The sequence below is a fragment of the Strix uralensis genome, chromosome 8 (assembly GCF_047716275.1).
Source record: "Strix uralensis isolate ZFMK-TIS-50842 chromosome 8, bStrUra1, whole genome shotgun sequence".
Taxonomy (NCBI): Eukaryota; Metazoa; Chordata; class Aves; order Strigiformes; family Strigidae; genus Strix; species Strix uralensis.
Window position 1 is genome coordinate 14,320,563 of NC_133979.1, and position 23,243 is coordinate 14,343,805.

Below are 23,243 nucleotides of genomic sequence, written 5' to 3' on the forward strand. Positions count from 1 at the left end.
TTTGAACTAATCTGTTTCAACCAAAATTGCAGACTCAGTCTTCAATGCCACAATATAATTAATTATCTCTGCTTTATGCACAATGGCATAAGAAATGCAATGGAGACACCTTTAACTGAAGTCACAGAGGGACTAATGAAAAGGGGACTATTATTCTTTCATAAAGAATAATAAATCCATTGCTAGTCCCTGTAGGAAATTTATTTCCACTAAAAGGGCAGACTGAGGAACAGGAGTAGATATAAAAACATGTTTAAAACAGCTGTTTTCTGAAAAACACACAGTAAACGGTGCAGAGGATAATTTTCTCATCTATCTAAGGAACATAACTAGACATTTATCACAAATAACCCTTTGGAAAACCCAGAATTTTCCAAAGCATAAATATTCACTGAAAATGTGAGATGGTGGTTTGTTGTGGTGGAGGTCAGAGGTCAAACAACTTTTTCAATAGTAATCCTTAGAATATCAAGAAATATGAGGAGTAACAAACATGAGCTGCTTCACTGAAGAACAGGAATAATAATGTGAAGAAGCTCGAAAAGGCAGTGTACTTGATTATACCAGTGTGATGTGATTGACCTCAGAGGGGCTTTTTTTTTTTTTCAAGTGGGAGCAAAGGACTATCAGATCATGCTCAATATTGAAGTCTGGGAAATGTAAAACTTTAAACTCTTTGAATATTTACTTTTCTACAAGAAAGATGTTCCGTTTGAATGGCCTAGATTAAGTACATGAAATTTGTGAGTATATGAGAAAACAGCAGAGTAATGGATTTGCCAGGAAATTTTTCTGCATTGATTGCAGCAGTATTACTAATCCTGAATCAACCTAAATGTACAGAACTGAATAAGTATTAGAGCTGTCCAATAAGATTTGATGAATGCACTATTCCATTAATTTTACCTTTTTTGTTGAATAAATTATTTGACAAATAATGGTAAAATTCATCAAATAAATTATCTGATGAATATATTTTTTAAGTAATCGACTAGCTCTAATGAATATGCAGGCAGTTCCTTAATGAAAAGCATTACTCTACTGTTAGCCTGCTTTCATCACTCATATGTCACTTTTTTGTATTTTGCAACTGCAATCTGTATATTTTATTCATTTACCCATTCATTTATACATGGGAAGTTCAAAACAGTATGGTTAATCAATCACTGCAATTCTTAGAATATTTTTGCTTTACAGTTGATTATTCATTACATTTATTACATACTGGAATGCTTAATAAAAAGAACTTGGCTTTTCTGAGGACACCTCTCCTAAGAACTATTCTTGGCTTGTATGTTCCAAGTCAAGTTTACAGGAATGCTCTGAAAATTGCAGAGTCCATTTATAAGCCATTCTTATAGTTGCAAACACTACAATTACCAATTGTTTCAAGAAACTGGAGCTTGAAGCCAAGCCAGACACACCTTCAAGGTCCCCAAAACACACATTAGAGGAGTAAAACAGGGAAGAGCGTACAGAATCTATCTCCTCGCTGCACAGCACTAGGATGTTTGGATAAAAGCCACAGAGAGGATTATTTGGATGATGTTCAATTTTGGAAATGTTCCAGCCTCAAAGAGCAAGGCTGTATTTTGTTATTACAGAGGTAATCTTGACAAATGATACTGATAGATTTATACAGTTAAATGGCAAATTGCACCTGTTAATGTTACAACATGTCACACTTCTGCATCCTGTTTCCTCACAGAGGTGTGCCAATTTATTGTGGCAGAGACAGTAGGTACAATGGTCAAGCCTGCATGACTGTCAATACTGCAGAGGTGCAAATCATGTTATCATGGGTGACGTTGAACTTGCTGCACGAAGCTCAACAGAACAGATTTAATGGGAGAAGGTGGTTGGAGAGAGCTATATTAGAAGGGTTGCCTATAGCTGCACTTGGAGTAGCAGTAATTCTCTTCCAAATTTTCCTTTTAATGGCTTGTAGACTTTCATAAGAACAGCATTAACAGTCTTTGCCCAACCCTTTCAAACAACATCACTTCTACAGCCAGTTAGACAACTAATATATAGCTGTCCCTCACAACAGGTACAAGTGGAGGGTCTTATACTGTGTCTAGAGGTTAAAAGATGAAGTTTCCAAAAATGTCAGCAATGCAGAATAAAATGCTTGCACAGGTCTGGTCCCAGTCAACACAGAGTGAGCTGTCCTGCCGGGGGCGGGGGGAACCATATATAAGTCCTCCACAATGGGAAGGAGTTTGTTATTGGGTGACATTATGTGCTCATCAAAGCTGCAGCCACATTACCCTGAAGATAAATGGTTATTTCCATTCTACACACTTCTTATTACAGGGGGAATATTATTGTAAGAGTGTATTACAAAAGAAAAGAAAATGTTCTAGGGTTGTTTTTTTTTTTTCCTCACTTTCATACCTCTTATCTCTGGAGCTTATATTTGTATTTGCCTCAGTCAGGCATGGGTTGTGGTGTATGTGAATGTTTGTCCCTTAAAGCTTGTGATAAACTCACTTCTCTATTAAAAAGTTTAAATACTTGTTATAAATAATTTCTCCATACTTGTATGCTTTGATCTAATCTACCCCATAGTTTTAACTAAAATGATTGTGGTTCTAAAGATTACAAGCATTAGGAGGAAGAAATAAGTTGTAGAAATTATCTTCAGCTTGCAGCTTGCATTAAAGGTTTAAAATGCCCTTTCTTTGCTAACTGCATCTAAAGAGCTTCTGACATACGCTTTCATGTACAGTCACCAATCTAATAATAATAATATTAATTTTTAGATGGGATCAATAAGACCATTACTTTCCACTTAAGAATTCTAAAAGAACCTTAATATTAATAAACAAACACCTTCAGAAGTAGTGTTTCTGCTTAAGCAGTCAGAGGAGAGAACTTAGTTTGTACTCCAGATAAACACTTGAGCTCCCTATGCTTCATTATTACTGCAGATTTGAAGCCCAAGGATGTGTTTGAAACGGTGTGCCCTGAGACAGAAGAAGATCTCTTGGTACAGAACTGGTTCTGTTGTTCATCATTTACATGCTGTCTCAAAGTCATGTTACAGTATAATCCAAACCACAAATCTCCTGGGTCCCCATTCATAGAAACTGAAAGCACCATGTGGGTACATGGGCATTTGTGCTAAGAATGACTTTAATGTTTTTGTGCAAGAATCAGATTTGTGGTGAACAGCTCTCCAGAGATTTGGTATCCAAACTCTCCAGGCTATCTTGGAAAACCTGCAAACTCAATGCTATTAATAGATGAAGCTCAGGGTTAAAGATAAAGTTGAAGCTGCCAGATTTTGCAGCTTTCTATATGAGGGTTGTGGTGCCCTATCTTGGTTATCCCAGAATAAAAATAACATTTCCTTCTCAGAGTCCTTAATTAGCATTTTTTTTCTTTAATTAGCTGTGGGCAGAACAGAAATCTTGGAAAGAGATTGGCTTTTGAAATTGAAAGAGTGGTACTACTTTGGAAAGAGTTTAATCTTTGTTACGGTGGTGCTCATACAGTATGCTTGACAGAAAGACTGAACAATGGAAACAGAATTACCACCAGCAACATACCTGCCACACAGCAGACACCTAACACCAACTTCATCTTCTAGAGTCAGTGCCTATTTTCATAAGGTTTTCCATATTTTCCTTAGACAATAACCTGGATAGAGTGTGAGCAAATTACCTATCTCCCTGCACTCTTTGAAAACATCCCTCTTGCAGTTCAGGCTTCAATTTGCTATCACCCCATCAAAACAAGCTGTCTAAACACTCAAAAAAAAAAAAAAAAAAAAAAAAAATCACACAGCAGATGAAGCAGCTTGCTGAAAGTGGGTTGCCTTTCCTCCCAGGTCTCGTAGTGCATGATTATGAGAGATAATAATAAAGGTATGTGAATACTGTGAAAACAAGTTATCACAAAATACTTCCATAACACACAAAAAATAACAAAACAACCACAGGGCTATTTGCTGTCCAGCTACAGCTCACTTAGGCTTCACTTAGGCAAAGGAGTGGGAGAAGAAAAACCTGTCTGGCTTCTATCCTCATCCATAGGAGGACTGCATTGGTGCATAGGGCCCATATCAACTTCTATCACCTCACCCTTTTCATTTAATTTTCAGGGGTTGCTGGAAGATCTGGAGTGCTCAAAGAATGGCTAGAGGCCTCATCTTGAAGGATTTGCCTCTTTGACCAGCTAGACTTACATCAAAGCTGCTGCAGACCTGCTCTGCCTCTGTACTGTGTACCTAAGATCCCTCATCAGGCACAGCTCACCCAGAGCTGAAAACAAGGTTACAGATGCATAAATTTGGGGCATGTTGTATATTTTGATAATGCAGTTTTCCTGTGCTAACAGTGCAGTGATACACTACTGCTCATAAATCTTCACCTGAAGGCAGATGAGGAACAGGAACGAGAGCAAAAACAACAAAAAAGATCCAACCCTGTTGCCTTCATGGAAGAAAGAAAAAACTTAAACCTAAGAAGTGTAAGAATTTCTTAGTAAAGGAGGATCTCTCCCCCTGATTTTGTTTTACCATAGTAACCTGTTGGCTGTCAGGACCATCTGACCCCAGAAGCACTGAGCCAAGGGAAGTTATGGTGCTTTGCCTCTCTGGAATTCTGCTGTGCTCACCAGGAGGGTGAGATAGGGAGGTATCAGCCTGCAGTTGCATCTGTCAGGTTGCTCCCTGCCTATGCTCAATCTGTGGTAGGAATTTGGGGTGGAACTTCACCAGAATTATACCTGATACTTTATTCAAGCTTTGAAATAGCTAATATATTGAAATAAAACTGGTTTACCATCATCTCGTGTGTGTTATGTATTGCCACTTCTTTTTACAAATCCTCTCATTTATCACCAAATAGCTTAAAAAGCAACAAAGGGTTATAACTGACTTGACCGTAGATGTCATGAGGCCTCTCTATTGTAGCTTCTCCTCCTGTTAGCTCCAGCTATTGCCAGATCACTGTCAACCCAGTCATACACAATAATGCCCCATTACAGTTGGAATGGTTTGTTAAACTTTATAGCACTTAGAAATGCTCCCGAGGCACCAAAATGCCTCGATTCAGAATTGAACATATAATACCTGCCAAATTTGCAGGTTTGAAACCACTTCCAATAAGAATTAAAAAGGCCCTCTTCACAGCTGAAATAGGGCTATCAATACTTGACTTGTCTGCCCATGTGAAATAGCAGGTTCTTTTCTCTGACGTCGCAATTTAGTTTAAAATAGCTTTGATGATGACAGGGTACACGCGAGTGATAAAACCATAAAGATGACAGTCTAATCTTACAAAGATGACCGATCACTGATAAGAGATTAAGTCACACAACATTTGAAAAACCAGATTATCTGTCTGCTCGGATAGTGTCTGTGTACACCTCCTGCTGAGCTGTGCTGAGATGCCAACAACATACAAAGATGCTACTTCTTAAAAACCAGAAATGTTTCACAGATTTTCTCAAACCACTGGGATAAAAGCAAGCAAGCAAGAAAAGCGTTCTGATCTTATACTGAGTTTTTTTTGTCAAACATTCATTTTTCAGGCTAGTAAAGTATTTAGATGTACAGCATATAAATAATTTAGAGACACTATAAAAAGGTCTAAATTAGCCAATTCTGCCCTATAATTAGCACTCACAGCTATGCTGGCAATGGGTGGGTGATTATTAAACACCTTTTATTATCATTTTTATGTACTACAATAAAAAATGAAAATTATACTTACAAGAATTATTAGACATGCTGGTCCTATAAAACTCCATATAAAGTTATTCTTTGTGCTGAGCCAACATCTGAAATGTAAACAGCAGAAAATGACTTGAAATGTGCTATTGTGACTATTACATCCTTATGTACGTTGATTTGGACACAGAAACAGTGACTTACACTTCTGTGGTGCCATAATACTTGTAGCCCAGTGCAGCAGAGATTCCAACAACCACGGCTGGACTGACGTAGCCAAAGACATAGAAATTCTTGTGCAAGAAACCCTTGTTGTAGATGACTCCCATAACTATAAGGTAGAGGTGAATACCTTCAATGCACATCCATGCAAAAGCAGCTAGAAGGAAATAATGGAGTAATCCAGCAGTAATTGAACAGAAGAGCTAGAAATGCAATCAGAGAAAGCAAGAGTCATAATTCTATTAATATGCCTCTGTTAATATAACAGCATAAGCACAGCAACCTAGTGACTCTAAAGTGGTGGTCCGTCAGCCCAGGTGTAATGCTGATTGACAAAAACTTGGCCTACACCCACGAGCACACTTGTTCATTAGTGTTTTCTGTAGCAACTGGTAAAATAAAGAGACTACATTAAACTTTTAAAATTGGTGCACGAATTCCCAGAAAAACTGTATAAACAAATTGACAAGGTTGATCCCACAGTTATAGCTGAGTAGTCTATACGCTTTTCTGATCTAGACAAAGTTCATTTTTATGATTTTGATAACAGTGTAATTAGGCATCACAAGGAATTATTTCTGAAATAACGTTTGTTGCTACAAAGTGTTTGCAAAATTATATTTCTCAATCACTCAGTACTGGAGTACTACCTCAGGCATAGCAGCTCATATTTTTTCAAGTAATTTAAAATCCTATTCAGCTACTTATAGTAGGAGTATTCTGATAATTTATGCATAATTTATTTCCTAAAACTAACATGAGGTGCAAAAATCAACAGTCAAACTTGTATGAAAAGCAAGAAGGACAGGTCAAGACTTTACATGCAGAAAGGAAAAGGGTCCTCCAGCCAACAGTGCAATATCTTAAATGCCAGCTTGGAACTGCAGCTCTGGCCTGGCTTCTAGGGAAAACTGTCATCCAGAAAGCCACCAATGCAGTTTTGTACAACATCCAAACAGATGTGAAAAGTGAAAATGCTAAACATATTGAGACCACAGCCTCAGTTAAGGTGACAAAGTTTAAATGAAACCCATAGAGCAAAGTCAATATACACCAGCTCAGACGAAGGCCCTACTTCTTTAAACGTCCATTTTATATTTTCCGTTACTAGACTGGGAAGTCACTGTCACTAGAATATTCATACTGATACTAGGAAATACTGGAAGTAGATGGAAAAATCACATCTTATACTGTATATTTACAACACAAAATCAAGATACAACTGAAAACTACCCACCTTATTATTGTTCATATTAATTCCAATCAGAAAAATAAGTTCCGCCAGGAAAAGGCTGCAGCAGAGGTTTTTGTGAATTGTTGTTCTAGTGCTTTGAATTTCACTGAAGAACCAGAATGTAAAAATGCACATGGAGAGGCAAATCAACGAAATAATTATTCCTAGCTGAGTGATTCTTGTAAGAATGTTATAATTTGTAACACCCTGGGGGAAAATTATAATATAATATTTAAAAGAATAGCTTTGTACCTTCTCAAGAAAGACCTCATTCTATAATACATTTCTTCTTTTCTACAAAATATTAATCAAAAATATTTGTAGAGTTTCACTGCAAATGTACACTTTGGATAATCTAAAAAGTATTGTTTTTTTGTGAGACAGATACAATTCTAGGGGAAATCAGTAATGAACTGTATATATTCCTGCTCTTGCATTTTCTGATATTTTTTAGCAAAACTTTTTATTAACATCAGTATCTCCTATTATGATTTTAAAATCAGATCATTTTAGTGAATGACAAATACACTGACAGTAGGACATATATTAATATGACATGAACATTTTCTAATATAAAAGGACTTATCACAGCAGCGACTTAGATAAGCAAAATTGAATAACTGAATTTGCAACATGATCAAAACAAGACTCTGAAATAACAATCACTTCAGACAAATGCTATTCAGATATGTAACATGAACATTCTCCAGAGAAACACAGGCTATTTTAATATGGGATGTGAATATTTTCTGTATAGGAATACAGTTACATTTGCTGCTTGGTATTTGCACAAAGAATCTCTGAAATACATGACTGTGCATCAGCATAAGGATAGTATTCAGTTGACCATAAAATGTATCCAAGTATTTTTTTTTTTCTAAATAAAGGACCAGAGATTATTCTCCTCCCAGCCTTCCCTTTCAAAATAACTATATAAGTACCTGCAGAGGTTTTAAATTTGAACTGAAGACTTAGGATGCTATTTAGCAACCAGGAAACAGCCTCTATCAGCATGAAGTTCACAGTGTGAGAGGACTCTCTCAATACAGTATATTCATGCTGATACTCTGCTTGCTGTCAGTTCTGATACCTTATAAAGCTGCCTCCTGAGGCAGGACCTGAGCTCTTGCAGATCCCCATATAGACCCTGGAAATCTATGGGCCCTCTTAATATAAGAGGCACATAAACTGAGTGGTCATTCTCACAATTTTGTGCTGGTCATGAGTGGCCATGTTTAATAGTCATAAACTTCAAATTGATTATGCTGTTATAAACTCTCAGGAGAGAATTTCAAGCAGATTTTATGATGCCAAGGTTAGACAAATGGGTGGCAAAGTTTTGTGAGAGAGGAATTTAGAGCCATATGGTTACTGACCACCAATGTATGCCAGTTAAATCCCATAGCAGTCTTAAAGTGGGATTTAAAATTAAAAGCAATGCACCAAAAATAAGCACAACAGACTGTGTATTTGGAACAAGATACTTTGCTGCATCACTGCTCTGTAATACTGCAGAAAGGACATAAGGAAATTCAAACACATATGGGAGGAATTTTGTTTGCTCTGTGCACAATAAATTGTGTGTTTGCTGAACAAAAACAAGAGACAACCTAAAGGGGGAAAAGTACATAAGTTGCACTGAAATAAAAACATAAGGAATGAAGACAGGAAAAAGTATCAGGTAAAACACTAAATTAAAATAGCACTTACAACAGAGCCACCTGAGGACATCAAAACAGCAAAATGTGTCAGATGATTACATTTGCATGAGATATGAGTGGAGTTGGAATGTGTCAGCTCACAACCTTCTGTAGCCCAGTTGCCATTCATTGTGTCTACCGAGTAGTTCCAAAACGCACATTTAATATCTTTATCTGAAGTCTGGAACAGAAACAAGATGTTTTACTGATGGCAAAAGGCAGGATATTTCCCATCAAGAGACCTTTCTTACGTTAGCCAACACAATTCATTAAAAATTGCTTGTTACCATTGGAAGGTTGGGAAACAAAAAACACGTTCTGCAAGGCCTATTCCAAGCAATTAAAACATGGCTGGGGATGGAAGCATTTTATTCACACAGCTAACACCCCACCAAACATGTTGGCTAATCAGATTACTGAACCCTTCTGGCACTTGCAAAGGTGTTGGAATTTTTACCTACTGAAAACATTGTTATATATACACCTGCACCTGCTGAACATGGACTAAACCCCAAGGTTACAGCCACATTGCTTGTCCTGCTCATAGTCCCTTCCATACGAGCAGTTCAAAAAACTGAGACTTATTCTGTGCATTTTACAAAGTAATCTGGGATAAAACCAGGGTCATATCACACCTGCTATATCAGGTGCAATGACAGCGATGAATAAGACCATTAGTATTATTTATTACAGTTAGTACTTAGTAACACTAGTCAAAGGTAAGGTCCCCACTGTACTATAGGCTGTATAAACACATGCAAATTTATATAAAGGTGATCTCTAGCTCAAATATTAGAAGGCAAGTAACAAATTTAAAAGCTGCATAACCAAGGTTAACACCTTGTTCCACTGCCCACCTCCCGACAGTGTCTTTCTTGTTATGTTTCTGATAATTCCTTGTGCCATGTAAGGCAATTCTTCACATACAAATGAAGTCAGCAAAATCTATATATACTGGAAGTAAAACTCTCAATTTTAAATAAATGTGTTCAGATTTCAGAAATAACAACTTGCAGTACTATAGATTCTGCTATTACCTCCTAGCTTCAGGTTAACTTTTTGCATTAACTTTAAAATATTTCTTCACTTGTTTTTAGTATGCATGCTTAACCATCTGATAAACTTTCAGAAAGAAACCCACTTAAATACAGAATAGTCAAGATCCTGTAACAATCTCTGGTTCAGGAATCTACGTTTTATTTATACTACAACCCAGCAAAGATGGCATTGTTGTCCTTGCGTTAGTCCCGTAGCAATTTTCAACTGTATCATGTTTAGTATATTGCACTTAGGATGTCACATTTGAGATTAATCTTATTAGAAAAATAAATGACAAACATCAGCAAACAACAGAATTATGTCTCAATATATCATACACTCCAGGTATGGTTACATCACATAAAATAATTAGCTATTGTTTGTTTTATTTGAAGTTGATAATAAAAAAACCCCTTACCTTGGCATACTTTAAGGTAAATGTTATTTTCTCGAGCTCATAGAGCGTAGGTGGATTTGAGCTAATTGCAACAGCTATAACTGATGAGCTTACTGTCTGCCTCTGCTCTGAAGTATCTTTCAAGGAGCGGTTTTTAGGCGATGAAAGCAAAGAACCAATATTGCTATACCGCAGAAAGACAACTGCAACGGTGCCTATCAATCAAACAGACCATGTTTAGTAGTTTGTGGGTTTTTTATAGAAGAACAAAATTGAAGACATTAAGGAAACAATAAACAATAGACATTATTACTGCTATTGCATAAAATATGCAAAACAGATGGAATCTTTGTGGAATACTTATAAAAATGTTTTAGAGACAATGAAATATAGCTTTATTTAAAACAATGTAACTGCCATTAGAAATAAAAATGTGTGTTCACATTGGAAATTCTAATTAGATATATGCATATATATTTTTTCTAGAGTAATATATGCTTGCTGCTGTTCTGCAATTGGCTACACATGTGGTGTCAGGTCTCATAAACTAAAATGGCTCAGACCTGAGGTAAATGCTGGGCCTCTCTGAAGTACCTGGCTTGGTTTGACTTCCATTACAGTGGAGCCAGAATGGAAGACACATAGGGAAATAGAAAGGAAAAAGTATTTTAGGATGCAGTGCCGGTCTGAAAAAATGTTGTAATTTTTCTCTCTGGTATGAAGATAAACCACATTTTTAGGTACTAATAGGTGGTGAGATTCAGATTAGCTGGAAGATTAAGATTTAAAAGATTTTTTTCTATGTTTATTAGGTTAGGCGGCTTAATTCCAGAGCTGTTTAAACACATTTATTTATTTTTAGTGATGACAGTAGTTGTAAGCTATTTCTATAGCACTCTGAGGTCCAAGCCAAGATCTGGGTGGCCCTGCTGGTTTTTGTACTGAAGAATACATGTTCTTGCTCCACTGAGCTACTCTCTAAATAGAAAAGATGCACCAATTTTTGGAGGAGTAACACAGAGAGTTGAAGGGGGCGGTCCAAAGTCACACAACAGATCTATGGCTGAGAAAAGGATAAAGCTCAGGTCTCTGTTAGCAATATCCAGTGTTAAAACTCACTGGATACTCACTGCGCCACTGGAAGTGTTAGAAATATCAGTCTTGAGACAATAAAGGAGTAGGAGAGGATGATAAAAATACCTTGACTCCTCTGTAGTTAGCAGGGCTGAAGTTCAGTCTTGGTAAACTGCACATTTGGCTATATATTAGTGGGTAAAAGTCTATCTAAGAGGTTTATTAAGCCACCTACTTGCTAATCTTTGTTTCTTACCATTAGGATGAGATTTCTCTCTCTTCTTTGGAGAGATCTTTATGTAATCTCCCCCCGTGTATACATGAGGGTGAATGTGCTTCATGTGGTGTGAATCAAAAGCAAAAATCTTGAGTGCTGAAAAAGAAGAAAAATACTGTACAAATCACAGCTCCATTATAGTCAACCATAATTTACAGTTGGGTTAATAAATGTGCTATTGGAGTGCATAATTACTGTAAATTTTAAGAATATATCATTGTGCCAAATATTTCAAGAAAAATGCTATTAATATAGCATGTTTGCTTAAACCTCTGTGCTTTGTTATTTTCATGCATACATTTTGCTCTCATACTTTTTACTCTTTCCATGAAAAATATAGTCTTTTATTTACCTTGCATTAAATTAGGCACTGGAAAGAACAATGTAGGTTACTTTAGGAAGAGCTATTGCTTTATTAAAAATGCGTTTCTGAAAGGGTCCACAAATCACAATTATAAAAAGCAAAGCATAAAATTCTCTACTGAATAGTAACATTTGATAAAAGCCAATTTTTGAAAAGTATATATTTTATAGTTATCTATCCATGCTACCAAATGCACATTGCACTGTGAAATAATGATGTGTCTTGTCAAAAAGCAAACAAACAAGCATCACCCCTCAGGACAAAAACTACATTAGAGGACATTGAGCTCTTTACTTGGTTCATTATAGTGCTGACTTTCAATCACCCAGGATGGGAACAAAAAAAACCTCAATCAGGCCTTTTTAAAAAAACAAAACAAAACAACAACAAACAAATCTAAAACTTGACTGATGGAGGAATATCACTAAGCTAGACCATCTGCATTGCTTATAGCACAGCACACAAAAATAATATGAGCTATTCAATAGACCAGCTGTCAGAAAATGTTTGTCAGGACGTAAGAAATAGTTTTCTGAGGCTGGAGTTTTGAAAAGCTTGTAGTTTGAGAGCTTGCACCATAAAAAGCAGTGGAGAAAGAGGGGTAATGTTGTAGGTCTTGTCCCAGAATAGATGTGTGGGGCACATATGAGCCCTGTGGAAAATATATTCATGCTGAAAAACAATAACAAAAAATTTTAGTTTTTGGGGCCAATTTAGAAAAGAGCTCATACAGTTTCCCATTTTAGAACAAAAGCAAGCCAAAATATCATTGACCTTTCAATATGGAAATTCCTCCCCATTCTCTTTATCAGCTTTTTTTCTGTTGTCTTGGTCTGACTGATGTCTACACCGCCACCAGAGGCTGCAACCGAATCCTCTTGTCTTGACCTTTGTGGCCTTGGCTCTGCTGCTACGAGAGCTTCTGCTTTTGGACAGGGTGGTGGGGGAACAGGGGCTTTACAGCCAGCTCCTGGCACCACTCTGGATCTGCTGCAGACCCAGAGGTGTTCTGCACTACGTAAATCTGCTTCTACAGAGTTCATGTCATGGAACAAATCCTTCCTATTTTTTCATCACTCTCTTGCTAATTTAGTTTCAGAAAGGTGAGGGAAGAACAGGTGGTTTGACCTGCCTCAGGACTGAAGGAGGACTCTTTCTCATCAAGTCATCTTATAAAACAGCAAACAAGTAAGAGACTGTACTGAATCTAAAATAAGAAATCAGATCACATACAGTTTGGCTACATTGAGAAAAATAAAGATGAAAGAGTGGTCACTGCCAAAGGAATCAACATTGCTTTATTAGAATTTTGAAAAGTGGCTGGTATTAGCCTTACTCTGCTTCCACTGAAGGACTGGTAAAACTATTATTACCACAGGAAAATCAGCAGGAGTTGGTGTGAAGACACCAGCATGCAAGAAGAAGGTAGAAGAGCAAAATGGTGAAGTTGAGGCTAACCAATTCTCCTCTGAAACTCTTCTTAAAATGAGAAATTGCTCTGAAAATAAAGCCAGTCAAGATCGGACTCACGAAGTATAATCTTTATTCCAAGCTCATTTACAATACCTTCACTGAACCAAAGAGAGTAAAAAATCTGTACAAAGCAAATCCAAATTTCATTCCACTGATTTTTTTATGCATATAAGGTGCATAGGATAATTTTGTGCATATAAGATGAATCCAGATTCACTGTGACAGTATGACTATAATGAGAGATTGAAAGAGAATCTGAAAGGACAACTTTCCACAGCCTCTCAAGTTTTTTCTGGGCTCTGAGCTCAAATGTTCAAACTTTGAAAATTATACCTACACTGAAAGTCAGGCGTTAGTTATGAAACTCATACAAATTAACACCTGTGTGTTTCACATAACACCATTTCTAATTTTCATAATTGTGCTGAAAAATTCCTCAGAGTAATCCACATCTAAAGTATACCTTAGATTAATGTTCTTTATCTTACCTATGTCACTTGTATTAGCATCTAGCTGTGTTGTCTTTTTGAAGTTCTGCGACATGAGAAGGGTCACTTGTTCTGCAGTGTGCAGCAGCTTAGTCAGGCTCCGTCTTTGGTTATCTACAGGAAGAGCTTCCCAGACTGTAATTTTGTCTTTTTGTAAAAAATTGTTCACAATGTTAACGAAAACCTGTAAATAAAAGAATATTTTTAAGCAGAAGAGTCATATGCCATTTGTAAAATAAGAAAAAAACCCACGACTTTAAGGTTTGATCCACTCACGTTAATGGTTGTATTACGAAGTGCTTCATTGTCAAAACCAGAGTACTGCATGGTATTCAATGATGAATAAGATAGTGCTTCAACATATGAAATCACATCTACAGGTAAAAGTGGTCCCAAAGTATTTTTATTAATTTCTTGCAGCATCTCTAGGGGTGTTTTTAAATGGCTTATCTGAAAAATACAAGAACTTACATCTTAATGACACAAGTAAAGTCACGTTTCTGCAAATGAAAGTAAACCCAATGCTAATGACTGATTTCTGTGAATTAACATACTGGCTTTTAAAATGCTTGTACATAAAGGCGCTATTTAAATCAGCAGGCTGACCTATAAAGTAATGGTGTTATACGTGTCTGGTATAACCCTAACAAGCAACTACGGTTAAAAATGTCATGTGCTATCATTACTTTTTTTTTTTTTTTAATTACTGCAGTTTAGTTTTATTTATCCTAATGCTCCAAAATGAACCAAGATATGTTCTGCAAAAATAATTAACTATCAGTGATACGGTTACTCTGTTGACTCTTTTCTGTTAAATTTATCTGAAGAGGTGGAAGCAGATGGACAATATTTGTATATTTTGTGTTTTTTTTTTTTTTCAAATGCAGATTATGAAGCACATAGTTTAGTGAAACTTTACTGCCTATTTCACCTTCACTGCTTCAGTTTATGAACTGCTAAATGCATTTACATAAAACAATTAGTTTAAAAAGTAATAGGCTAGAAAGAGTGAGATGAAGATTACAAGTTTCAGTCTCATGGCTGAATAAGAAAACAATTCTTACTTCACAATACTGAAATCTAATAAGATTTTATCCATTACCTCCCCTACCCCCGCAACACCTGATTTGTAAGATCTGTAGTCTCTGCTGCTGAACAGCTTTTATGAGGCTTGCTTTGTCTTTGACTGCAGCTGAGTAGAACTAGAACACAGGCTAAAAACCAGGCTAAAATCTGACACATTGTTATTTACATACAATTGAAGTATTTAATTTAAGTTTAGTTTGACTATGTATTAAAATAACCCTCACTCCAAGATCCTGCTGTGGCATTTACCATGTCTTTGCATGTAAATGTGGTAAGCATGTATTATATTTAATATAATGTATTATGTTGCAGGTTAACATAGAAAGCATGTTAATACAATGTATATCTTACACTAGGTTAATAAAGCCTTTAAATTAATATCTTTCTGAATCTCGTAACTTCAGCAAACTGCTTAATATAAAATGCAAACATATAAAATTGGTTTTAATTTATTTATGCTTATGTTTCATTTATCCTTTTAGATTAGACAATACTGTAGCTGTAGACTAACGAATAGTGAATTCATTAATACTTTTTTAATCTGCTTCAGGAATCTGCTTTTGGTGAAAAAAAAAATCTTGAGTCCAAAGTATCTGAGTCTATAAATTCTGTACCACTTTACATACTATGCTTTGAGGAGTAAATATACTAGCATACCAGGATGTTATTGCTCCATTTTCTATTTTGTCACTTGTTGACATTACTTTTGTAAGCTATCTTGCTGCCTTTCATTCTGAACAAGCAAATAATTGCACATCAGTAAATGCAGCAGTGTGTAACTTCAGAAATTACAGAAACAGTTGAGTGATTACCAGACTTCTGAATTTTTCATGCATCACGACTCACTTCGCTGGAAACAGAACACACAGATTCCCAGCAAGTTATTATCATGATTTGAACATACAACCCAGTTCAAATAATTTGAAATTATTAAAAAGACTTCTGTAAACATGCTTAAGTTCAATTGTATGCTTCAAGCATTTGTTAAAAGCTCCTTAAGAACTATTATAATTGAAATAACAGTTTTGAACAGAAACAATTAAAGGATTTGGAAATTAATCTATAAACCAATGCTACTTACTCCAGCTAAAGTTCTATTAATATGTTCAGTTATACAGTCTTTGTATAACTCACACTTGGTCTTCGGATTTTCTGTAGAAATTAAAAAGAAACTAATTATATATTGTAGTTTAATCAATGCTCAACATATACTCACTGTAAGAGCTCTTGTCTAAATAATTCCCCAAACCATCAGCATTCTGAATTTATGCACATAAGACACAGCACTCCATTCTGAAACTTCAACTACTAAGACTTTATCTTGGTCAAAGTTACAGCAGTGGATTGGACTCTGAGCTTTTGTTTTACTCAGGTAGAGGGTTTGGCCCCTTTCCTTCGGACTTCCACAGGTGAAGTTGAGATGTCTCAGATTTACAGAGAGGAGTACAGATCTGACAACTATGAGGAGGTAACCATTATTTCAAATGGATTTCATCACACTGTTTAGTAAAAATACATTTACAAAATGATTCTATTCTCAGGAAATGCAGATGCCACTGCCTTGCCTCTTTTTCATGTCTTGCTGATTAATCTAACTGAAGATAAAGAGGCACTGGTGGGTTACTCAGAAGATGTAGCTCTATAATAACACATAAACCTTTATAATATCATGTACCTTGGCAGGAAGTGCCATCATTTGGCTTAAACTGCAATTTTCCTGTGGATGGTTGATAACCTTCCTTACAGGAGCAGTTAAACCCTCCATCCACGTTTTCACATTTTGCATGATCTCCACAGGCAACAGTTCCTTCATTGCTGCACTCATCTACATCTGCAAATATCGTGAGAAATTGAATTTTTTATTAAGTATTTACAGACTAACACCTTGCTGCTTTGTTGATAATAACCCTGCACACTGCAAGCAGTTTCATAATGAAATTTCATGGAATGAAAAAAAGCAAAAACTAAAAAGGCAAACTTAATGGCAAAACACCTGCCAATTATAATACTTAGGGATTAGAAGGACAAATCATAATTGATCATATTTTTATACCACCACTTTTATTACTATATAATACTACATTGTTCATGTTTTAAAACCATGAGTGTAAATATTAATTCTATCATAACAAAATGCTCGGCATGATGCAAATCATCTGAAATCCATTTTCCAGAGATTAGACTAAATAGATTTTCTCAGCCTTATGATTCAGTTAGAAAAGAGAAAGAAAACTGCAGCCTTTTCTTTTAAGTCACGGCTTTAAAAAGATGCTACAAAAGATCACTCTATCCATCTCGTTAATCTAAGATTTAAGATCTGTGCCCTTTAAAGTGCTTGGCATGTCTTTTTTTTTTAATCCACATTTAAATTACATTTGCCTAAAATGGCTTTTGTGCTTCTAAATAATTTGCCATTAGGTAGGCAGGTTCAGTAACTGGGTGGGGCACAGTCCAAGAGTAAAACTGATGAATTCCAGTAAGGGAATCCATGAATTGATCAATTTAGGAGAGCTGGGTACTAACTCCCTGGCTGGAATAGGGATTATTTTGCATTATTTGGTTGGCTGAGGATAAAGATCAAATAACTCAACAGAGAAAGTAAACTGGGAACAATACCAAATAATTCTGAAGAATGAAGTAATGGAGTGTGAAGTGCTGTGCTGGAAAGGAGAAAAAAGTGAACAGCTTTGGGAGAGGTATATATCTGATGAAAAGAGTTGAAAAATGAAGAAGTGATACATGAGCAAATTTAAAGGAACAGTCTGAGAACTGAACTGAAGGAAAGTAAAGGTAGAGAGGGGAATGGATGATCCAGAGAGGAAGACAACCTAAGTTAAGAATTGGTGTGACACTGAGTTTGGGAAAGAAATTGCTGAAAAAGAACTGATTAACCCATTAGTAGAGGAGAATAGCTACCTGAATTGATAGGAGGCTTTTGTGCAGACAGAAAGCAAGCAGATATAGGGGGCTGGAAACGCACTATTAGCATTTAGGAATTATTTTTGAACTCTTATTTTGATACAACATTGTTGGTGGTTTTCAAAAAGGAGTAGAACAAAAAGGAGCAATAATGTCTGTGAAATAAGGTTGCTAGAGAAATGGAAATTGTAGAAAAATGGAAAAATGTACTGCATGCCTGTGGTCATATCCAGGGAATGCAGAAAGATGTCTGAAGGATACCTGGGGGGCATCTGCCTTTTTGGACAGCATTTTTGATAACTTTGTAGACCATTCTTTACTAGTGGCAAGAGAGTCTCCATAAATAATCAGATGAATGCTGCTTTTTTTTTCCCCTCTTCTGTTTTGTTCTTAATTCCCCAGCTGCCTTTTTTCTGCTTGTAATCCTAGATGTCCTCCTCGTATTCAAGATGGTTGTGGTTCTACCTCACTTTCATATCCCTATTTTCCTCACTGAGCTGTGGTTCTGATTTACATCTGAAGTGCTGTGTTTTAAGCCTGGGGTTCAGAAGCTCCCACTGAAAAGCCGCTCAGATTCCCACATGCGCAGACAGGAAGGAGAGGTGGGGCTGGAGGTGCATTTGCCCTCTTCAGCACAACCACCTCTGCTCTTCAGGGAGAGCTGCCAAGGAGGCTCTGTGTTTGAATGAGTTGATGCAAGCACTGATGTTTAAAGTTTGAGGTTAAATTATAATTATCTGCATTAGGGCAATAGCTTGTTTCCATATTTAATGGCACAAACTGCAAATGGTTCTCTTTAATGAAGTGAGTTTTGCATTGTCTGTATTAGTATGGTTACTGTGACCTCAGTATTCACAGTCATGGAGCTAACCATGTTATACATCAATGAATCTGGCAAAAGTGAAGAGGAGGAGTAAAAAAAGCATGATATAGTGCTACACACAGGCTACCTCATAATTAAATGTGTCATTTAAAGACATAAGGCTAAAGTTCTTACTCTTGGCATTTAAATAACCTCTCACATCAGTAAATTATAAAGCTCTTTTTGAAACAAGTGGGTGCCTGTCAGTGCCCTGTTGTGTGACTCTGTGTAAGACAGACAACTTCGAATGAATTGAAGTGGCAAGGGTGAAAGCCATGACAATACCAGTTTGTATAACAAGAACACACACCAGGCTTATACCAAAGCTTTCTTTGGCCTTGCCAGCTACACAGAGAAGGACATGTACATCTTAACAAGATATTCAGTACGTAATGCAGTGCTACAACACCAGCAAACGACAACAAGCTTTGCTAAACAATGACTTATTTATAAGGAAATATTTGAATACTTTTCAGACTACCATTCCTAAGTATCAGGTTTCCATGTGATTTACTGATGCTATTTCAAAATTATTATAATATTTTGCTTTTCATGAACATTTAGTTTGGTAAATCATTTATTATTGGGCAGTCACCCAAATTACCCTTCCTTTTGTAATTATGTCAGGTATTAAGTGTAATGGAGATTTTAATGAGAAGTCAGGATTACCCAAAACAACAGCAGCAACTCAAGCACCAAGGTGCATCTCTGGCAACAGGATGGCTATTTAAAGTCTGATAAAGACACCCTGTTGAGTATATGCAAATAGACTTTCTGCAGTTGAGTTTTCCGTATGGAATGAGTCCATATCACGCCTATGTAATTTACTGATTCCTGGGGAAAAAAAAAAAATCTCCTGGATGACAAAATTAAAAGGCAATATGCCTGATCTTGCAAGGTACTAATCAGCTTCGTATCCCTTTTAAATCAATGAGACTGTCAGGGGCAGCCAACAATATGTGACAGTTGCATGAATGCTGCTTTTAAGTTCCTGCTTTGAAATACTGTGTGCAGTAGCTGTAGGTTTTCATTTCTTTATATTTTGTAGTTATGCCTTTTTAACCGAATATGCAATTGGACCACACAGGGACAACAGCTTGTCAGTGCTTTCAGCAATCCAATTTTACTGGAGATTTGGGGCGAGGATCTCAAACCGTCCTCCTTGATCTACTATGGGAGCAGGATTGGGCTGCCAAGGCTTGCGTGAGCAGTCTTCACAGACAACATTCCTGAGCAAAGGTTGAAGAACAGCAGCTTTTTAAACAGAAGAGCATTGCCATAGCTCTGTAAAAAGCCCTGGCCTTTTAGTAAATATTCAAAACAAATCCTGGAGCTGAACTTTGAAGCTTTTATAATAGCTTCGATCAGAAAAATAATATCACCAACACCACTTAGGCTAGTGTGAAAATAGATTTATAACCTTTTATTTTATTTCTGTGCTTTGTCACTCCTCATTTACTGCAGCAGGCAAGGAAATTCCAATTAAATTAAAAGTACTGAGAATAGTTATTATGTTCAGTCTTGCCAATTACTGGATTGTACCTACATCGCTTTGATTCTTCACCAGTCAGTCAAGACAGCTTGATGTCTATATTATGCCTTCTGCTTATTAGTAGCTTGCAAGTGATTGAAAAGTCCAATTGCAAAGGACTAGATGTTCCCTCCCTGTGTCTCCATACTGTGGAAGGCAGCAGCACACACAAAGTGGAAATGAAAAAGCCTACAAATGGCACAGGTAAAAGAAAAGTTAGCAGTGTGGCATAATGCCATATCCCATCCACTCTACAACTCCCCTGTCACAGAAAAGGATGTGATGGAGAATGGTTGCATTCCCAGTATTCTCAGAAATACCTGAAGAAAACTAATAGCGTGTTCCTGGAAAAGGCAGAATGACAAGGATGTCACTTGCATTTTACAGATGGCCATTTTCATGTTTTTACTCTGTTGACCAGGGCGAAAAAAAGTAGGTTTATATTTCACCTTTTTATCTGCAGCCAAACATTCAATAAAATGTGAAGTCTAAGGTAAAAGCATGGCTTTTACACAGTAAATAGATTTTAATAGCTCACATTCAGGACAGGAGAAAAATGTCATTGTCACTGCATTCCTCTTTCTTCTCCATTTCCTTGCTCCTTCTCTTTTTCTGTTTCTCCCTTCCTACCCCCCAGTTCCTCTCCTATCTGCATGTTTCTTTGTCATCTCTTCACCAATTCTGCCTGATAACATGGATGAAATACGGCTGATCCTCAACTCAAAACTCAACATTCTGGTTGGATTAAGGGTGAACTGACATTTCCCAAAGCCATTGTCCCAAATTTTCTTTTGATCCACTACCTTAAGATTTATAATCACTTTGTATTAGGAAGTTTACTATAGTAGCAAAAGAGGGGAGGAACACACATGTGTATGCACATGGACTTTGAAATGGACTGTCACACACACAGAGTGATGCACCACACTTGCACCACTGGGAACTCCAGATAGGTTTGACGGCATAAACAAATAGGCTGCGTGATGGCATACCCTCCAAAATTCAACTACTATATTTTTCCAGTTACTGCCATATACATCATACACATATGCTGAAAAGAAAACTTAAGACTTTACAGAATCTGAAAATATTTTGGGGCCTTGTACAATTTAGTAGGATGGATACTTTGTAGCTCTGTCCTCTGATTTGTATCGAATAACTTGCACTGTATTTACAATCACAAATTCAGTGTTTATTTCAGCTACGTGTAGCACACCCTGAATACACTACTGTCAGCTGCTTGTGTGCATCATATCTACTACCTCGAGCAGCAGATCCATTGGGTACAAAATATCCTATTATGTTTTCCCTGACAGATAAAGTAGAAAATTAATTGTGGATCAAAAGGTTGTCTTTAGGACTCACTGCTTAGTAAAGTAATTGGTACACTTGTTTAATGAGAAAAGGTGCCCATAGGTAATTTTTTATTTCAGTGTAAGTTTTGAAAGCTCTCAGCCCCTCTCATATGGATTTGCAAATATGAGAAGTGGTAAACTAACCCCCAGTAGAGGATAAAAAATATCAGTCTGCCCAGTAAAGAAAAGTGTGGGGGGGAAGAAATTAGCAATCTAATGGTAAAAAGCTAAAGTGACACAAGAACGGTCAGAGAAATAACTTTGAAGACAAAACTTCTGAAGCTGAGGAAATGTCATAATGTAAAAATCAAAGCTTGGACCAGAAACAGCAAGAATATTTACAGCTCAATGTGCTAACAGTCTCAATCCCAGCTAATTTAAGAACGATTCATAGCGGCTGGATAAAGCAGAGCTCTTAGATGGATGTGAGCAATGGGCAAGAAATGTTGATTAGATCACTTTCTGGCTTAATATGCAGCCATTCTGCTGATATTAAGAGCAGTAAGAAGAGAGGTTGTCAGCACTCACGAGCTCACAGGAGACATATCTAGAATGAGACACAGTCAGCATAAAGGTGTAAAGGGCAATAGATTTATTTCTCATTTTCCCATTCCCTGAGGACTGTTGCAACATACAGAGAAAATTACCAGGAGTTTGAAAAAAGAGAAATAGTTACAGATCTTCCATTCAAAGGAAATCCTAAAGGATTGCATAGCTGTTCAGAAATAACATTTTTCCAGAGAACTTTTCCTCCCCTGTAATCTTGAACATGTTCCATCCAACTATTACAGAAACAGAGGCTGATGGATGGCACAGACTGTGGGATAACTGCTTGATCTTGCTCATTGCTTTTGATCAGACTTGAAAAATGACCAAAAATATTCCAACCAAAGTCCCCAAACAGAAGATATTTGGAGCATAGTAGGTCAAATGTATAGGGAATTTTGTTGGTCCAGAGCAACTTGAATGCAGAATACTTTGTCACTCTGCCTTTTTTTTTTTTTTAAAGAATATGACCACCTTGCCCACAGATCAGTGAAACAGTGGCATAAATACGTGGATTGGGGATTTCTGTGTTACCTTAACTATGTATTAATCATCTAAAACTGTGACATGCAAGTTTAAATTATTGCAGAGTCAAGATAGAAGCATTACTGAAAGCAGTGGCAGCTGCTGTGTTATGGGTGAGAAGTGTGGGCCTGAACTTGAATATTGAGTCTGTACCAGATCAAATTACAGGAATTTTATATCCAGACTCCAAACTTCACAAAACTGAAAACATTTTGCTAGATTTCTATAATTAACAGAAGCAATAAGAGAAGAGTGACAATGTAAAGCTAGCTGGCAGACATTAATAACTTACCCACACAGGAGGTTCCATCATTAGGTACAAAAGTTTGTTGACCATTGCTGGATTTGAAACCAGGTACACACATGCAGAAATAACTTCCCACAGTGTTTGTGCAATTGGCATGCTCTCCACAAGGCTGCGTAGCATTTTCACATTCATTATCATCTGTCAAGACATAAATTACAGAGAAAT

The 23,243-nt window shown here is 36.7% G+C and overlaps 1 protein-coding gene across 2 annotated transcripts in view; it reads right to left on the reverse strand.

Moving 5' to 3' along the window:
- Nucleotides 1-23,243, reverse strand: part of ADGRL4 (adhesion G protein-coupled receptor L4) — a 75,378-nt gene that overhangs the window by 13,212 nt on the left and 38,923 nt on the right. The window contains exons 3-13 of one of the 2 annotated variants that reach the window (XM_074876361.1): nucleotides 23,064-23,216; nucleotides 16,709-16,864; nucleotides 16,115-16,185; nucleotides 14,224-14,397; nucleotides 13,948-14,131; nucleotides 11,602-11,718; nucleotides 10,293-10,486; nucleotides 8,847-9,017; nucleotides 7,140-7,343; nucleotides 5,885-6,105; nucleotides 5,724-5,790 (exon numbers count right to left, since the gene is read on the reverse strand). In XM_074876361.1, the coding sequence (XP_074732462.1) occupies nucleotides 5,724-5,790; nucleotides 5,885-6,105; nucleotides 7,140-7,343; nucleotides 8,847-9,017; nucleotides 10,293-10,486; nucleotides 11,602-11,718; nucleotides 13,948-14,131; nucleotides 14,224-14,397; nucleotides 16,115-16,185; nucleotides 16,709-16,864; nucleotides 23,064-23,216 (1,712 nt within the window). The remainder of the gene's footprint in view (nucleotides 1-5,723; nucleotides 5,791-5,884; nucleotides 6,106-7,139; nucleotides 7,344-8,846; nucleotides 9,018-10,292; nucleotides 10,487-11,601; nucleotides 11,719-13,947; nucleotides 14,132-14,223; nucleotides 14,398-16,114; nucleotides 16,186-16,708; nucleotides 16,865-23,063; nucleotides 23,217-23,243) is intronic. The other variant, XM_074876362.1, reaches the window with a different exon arrangement.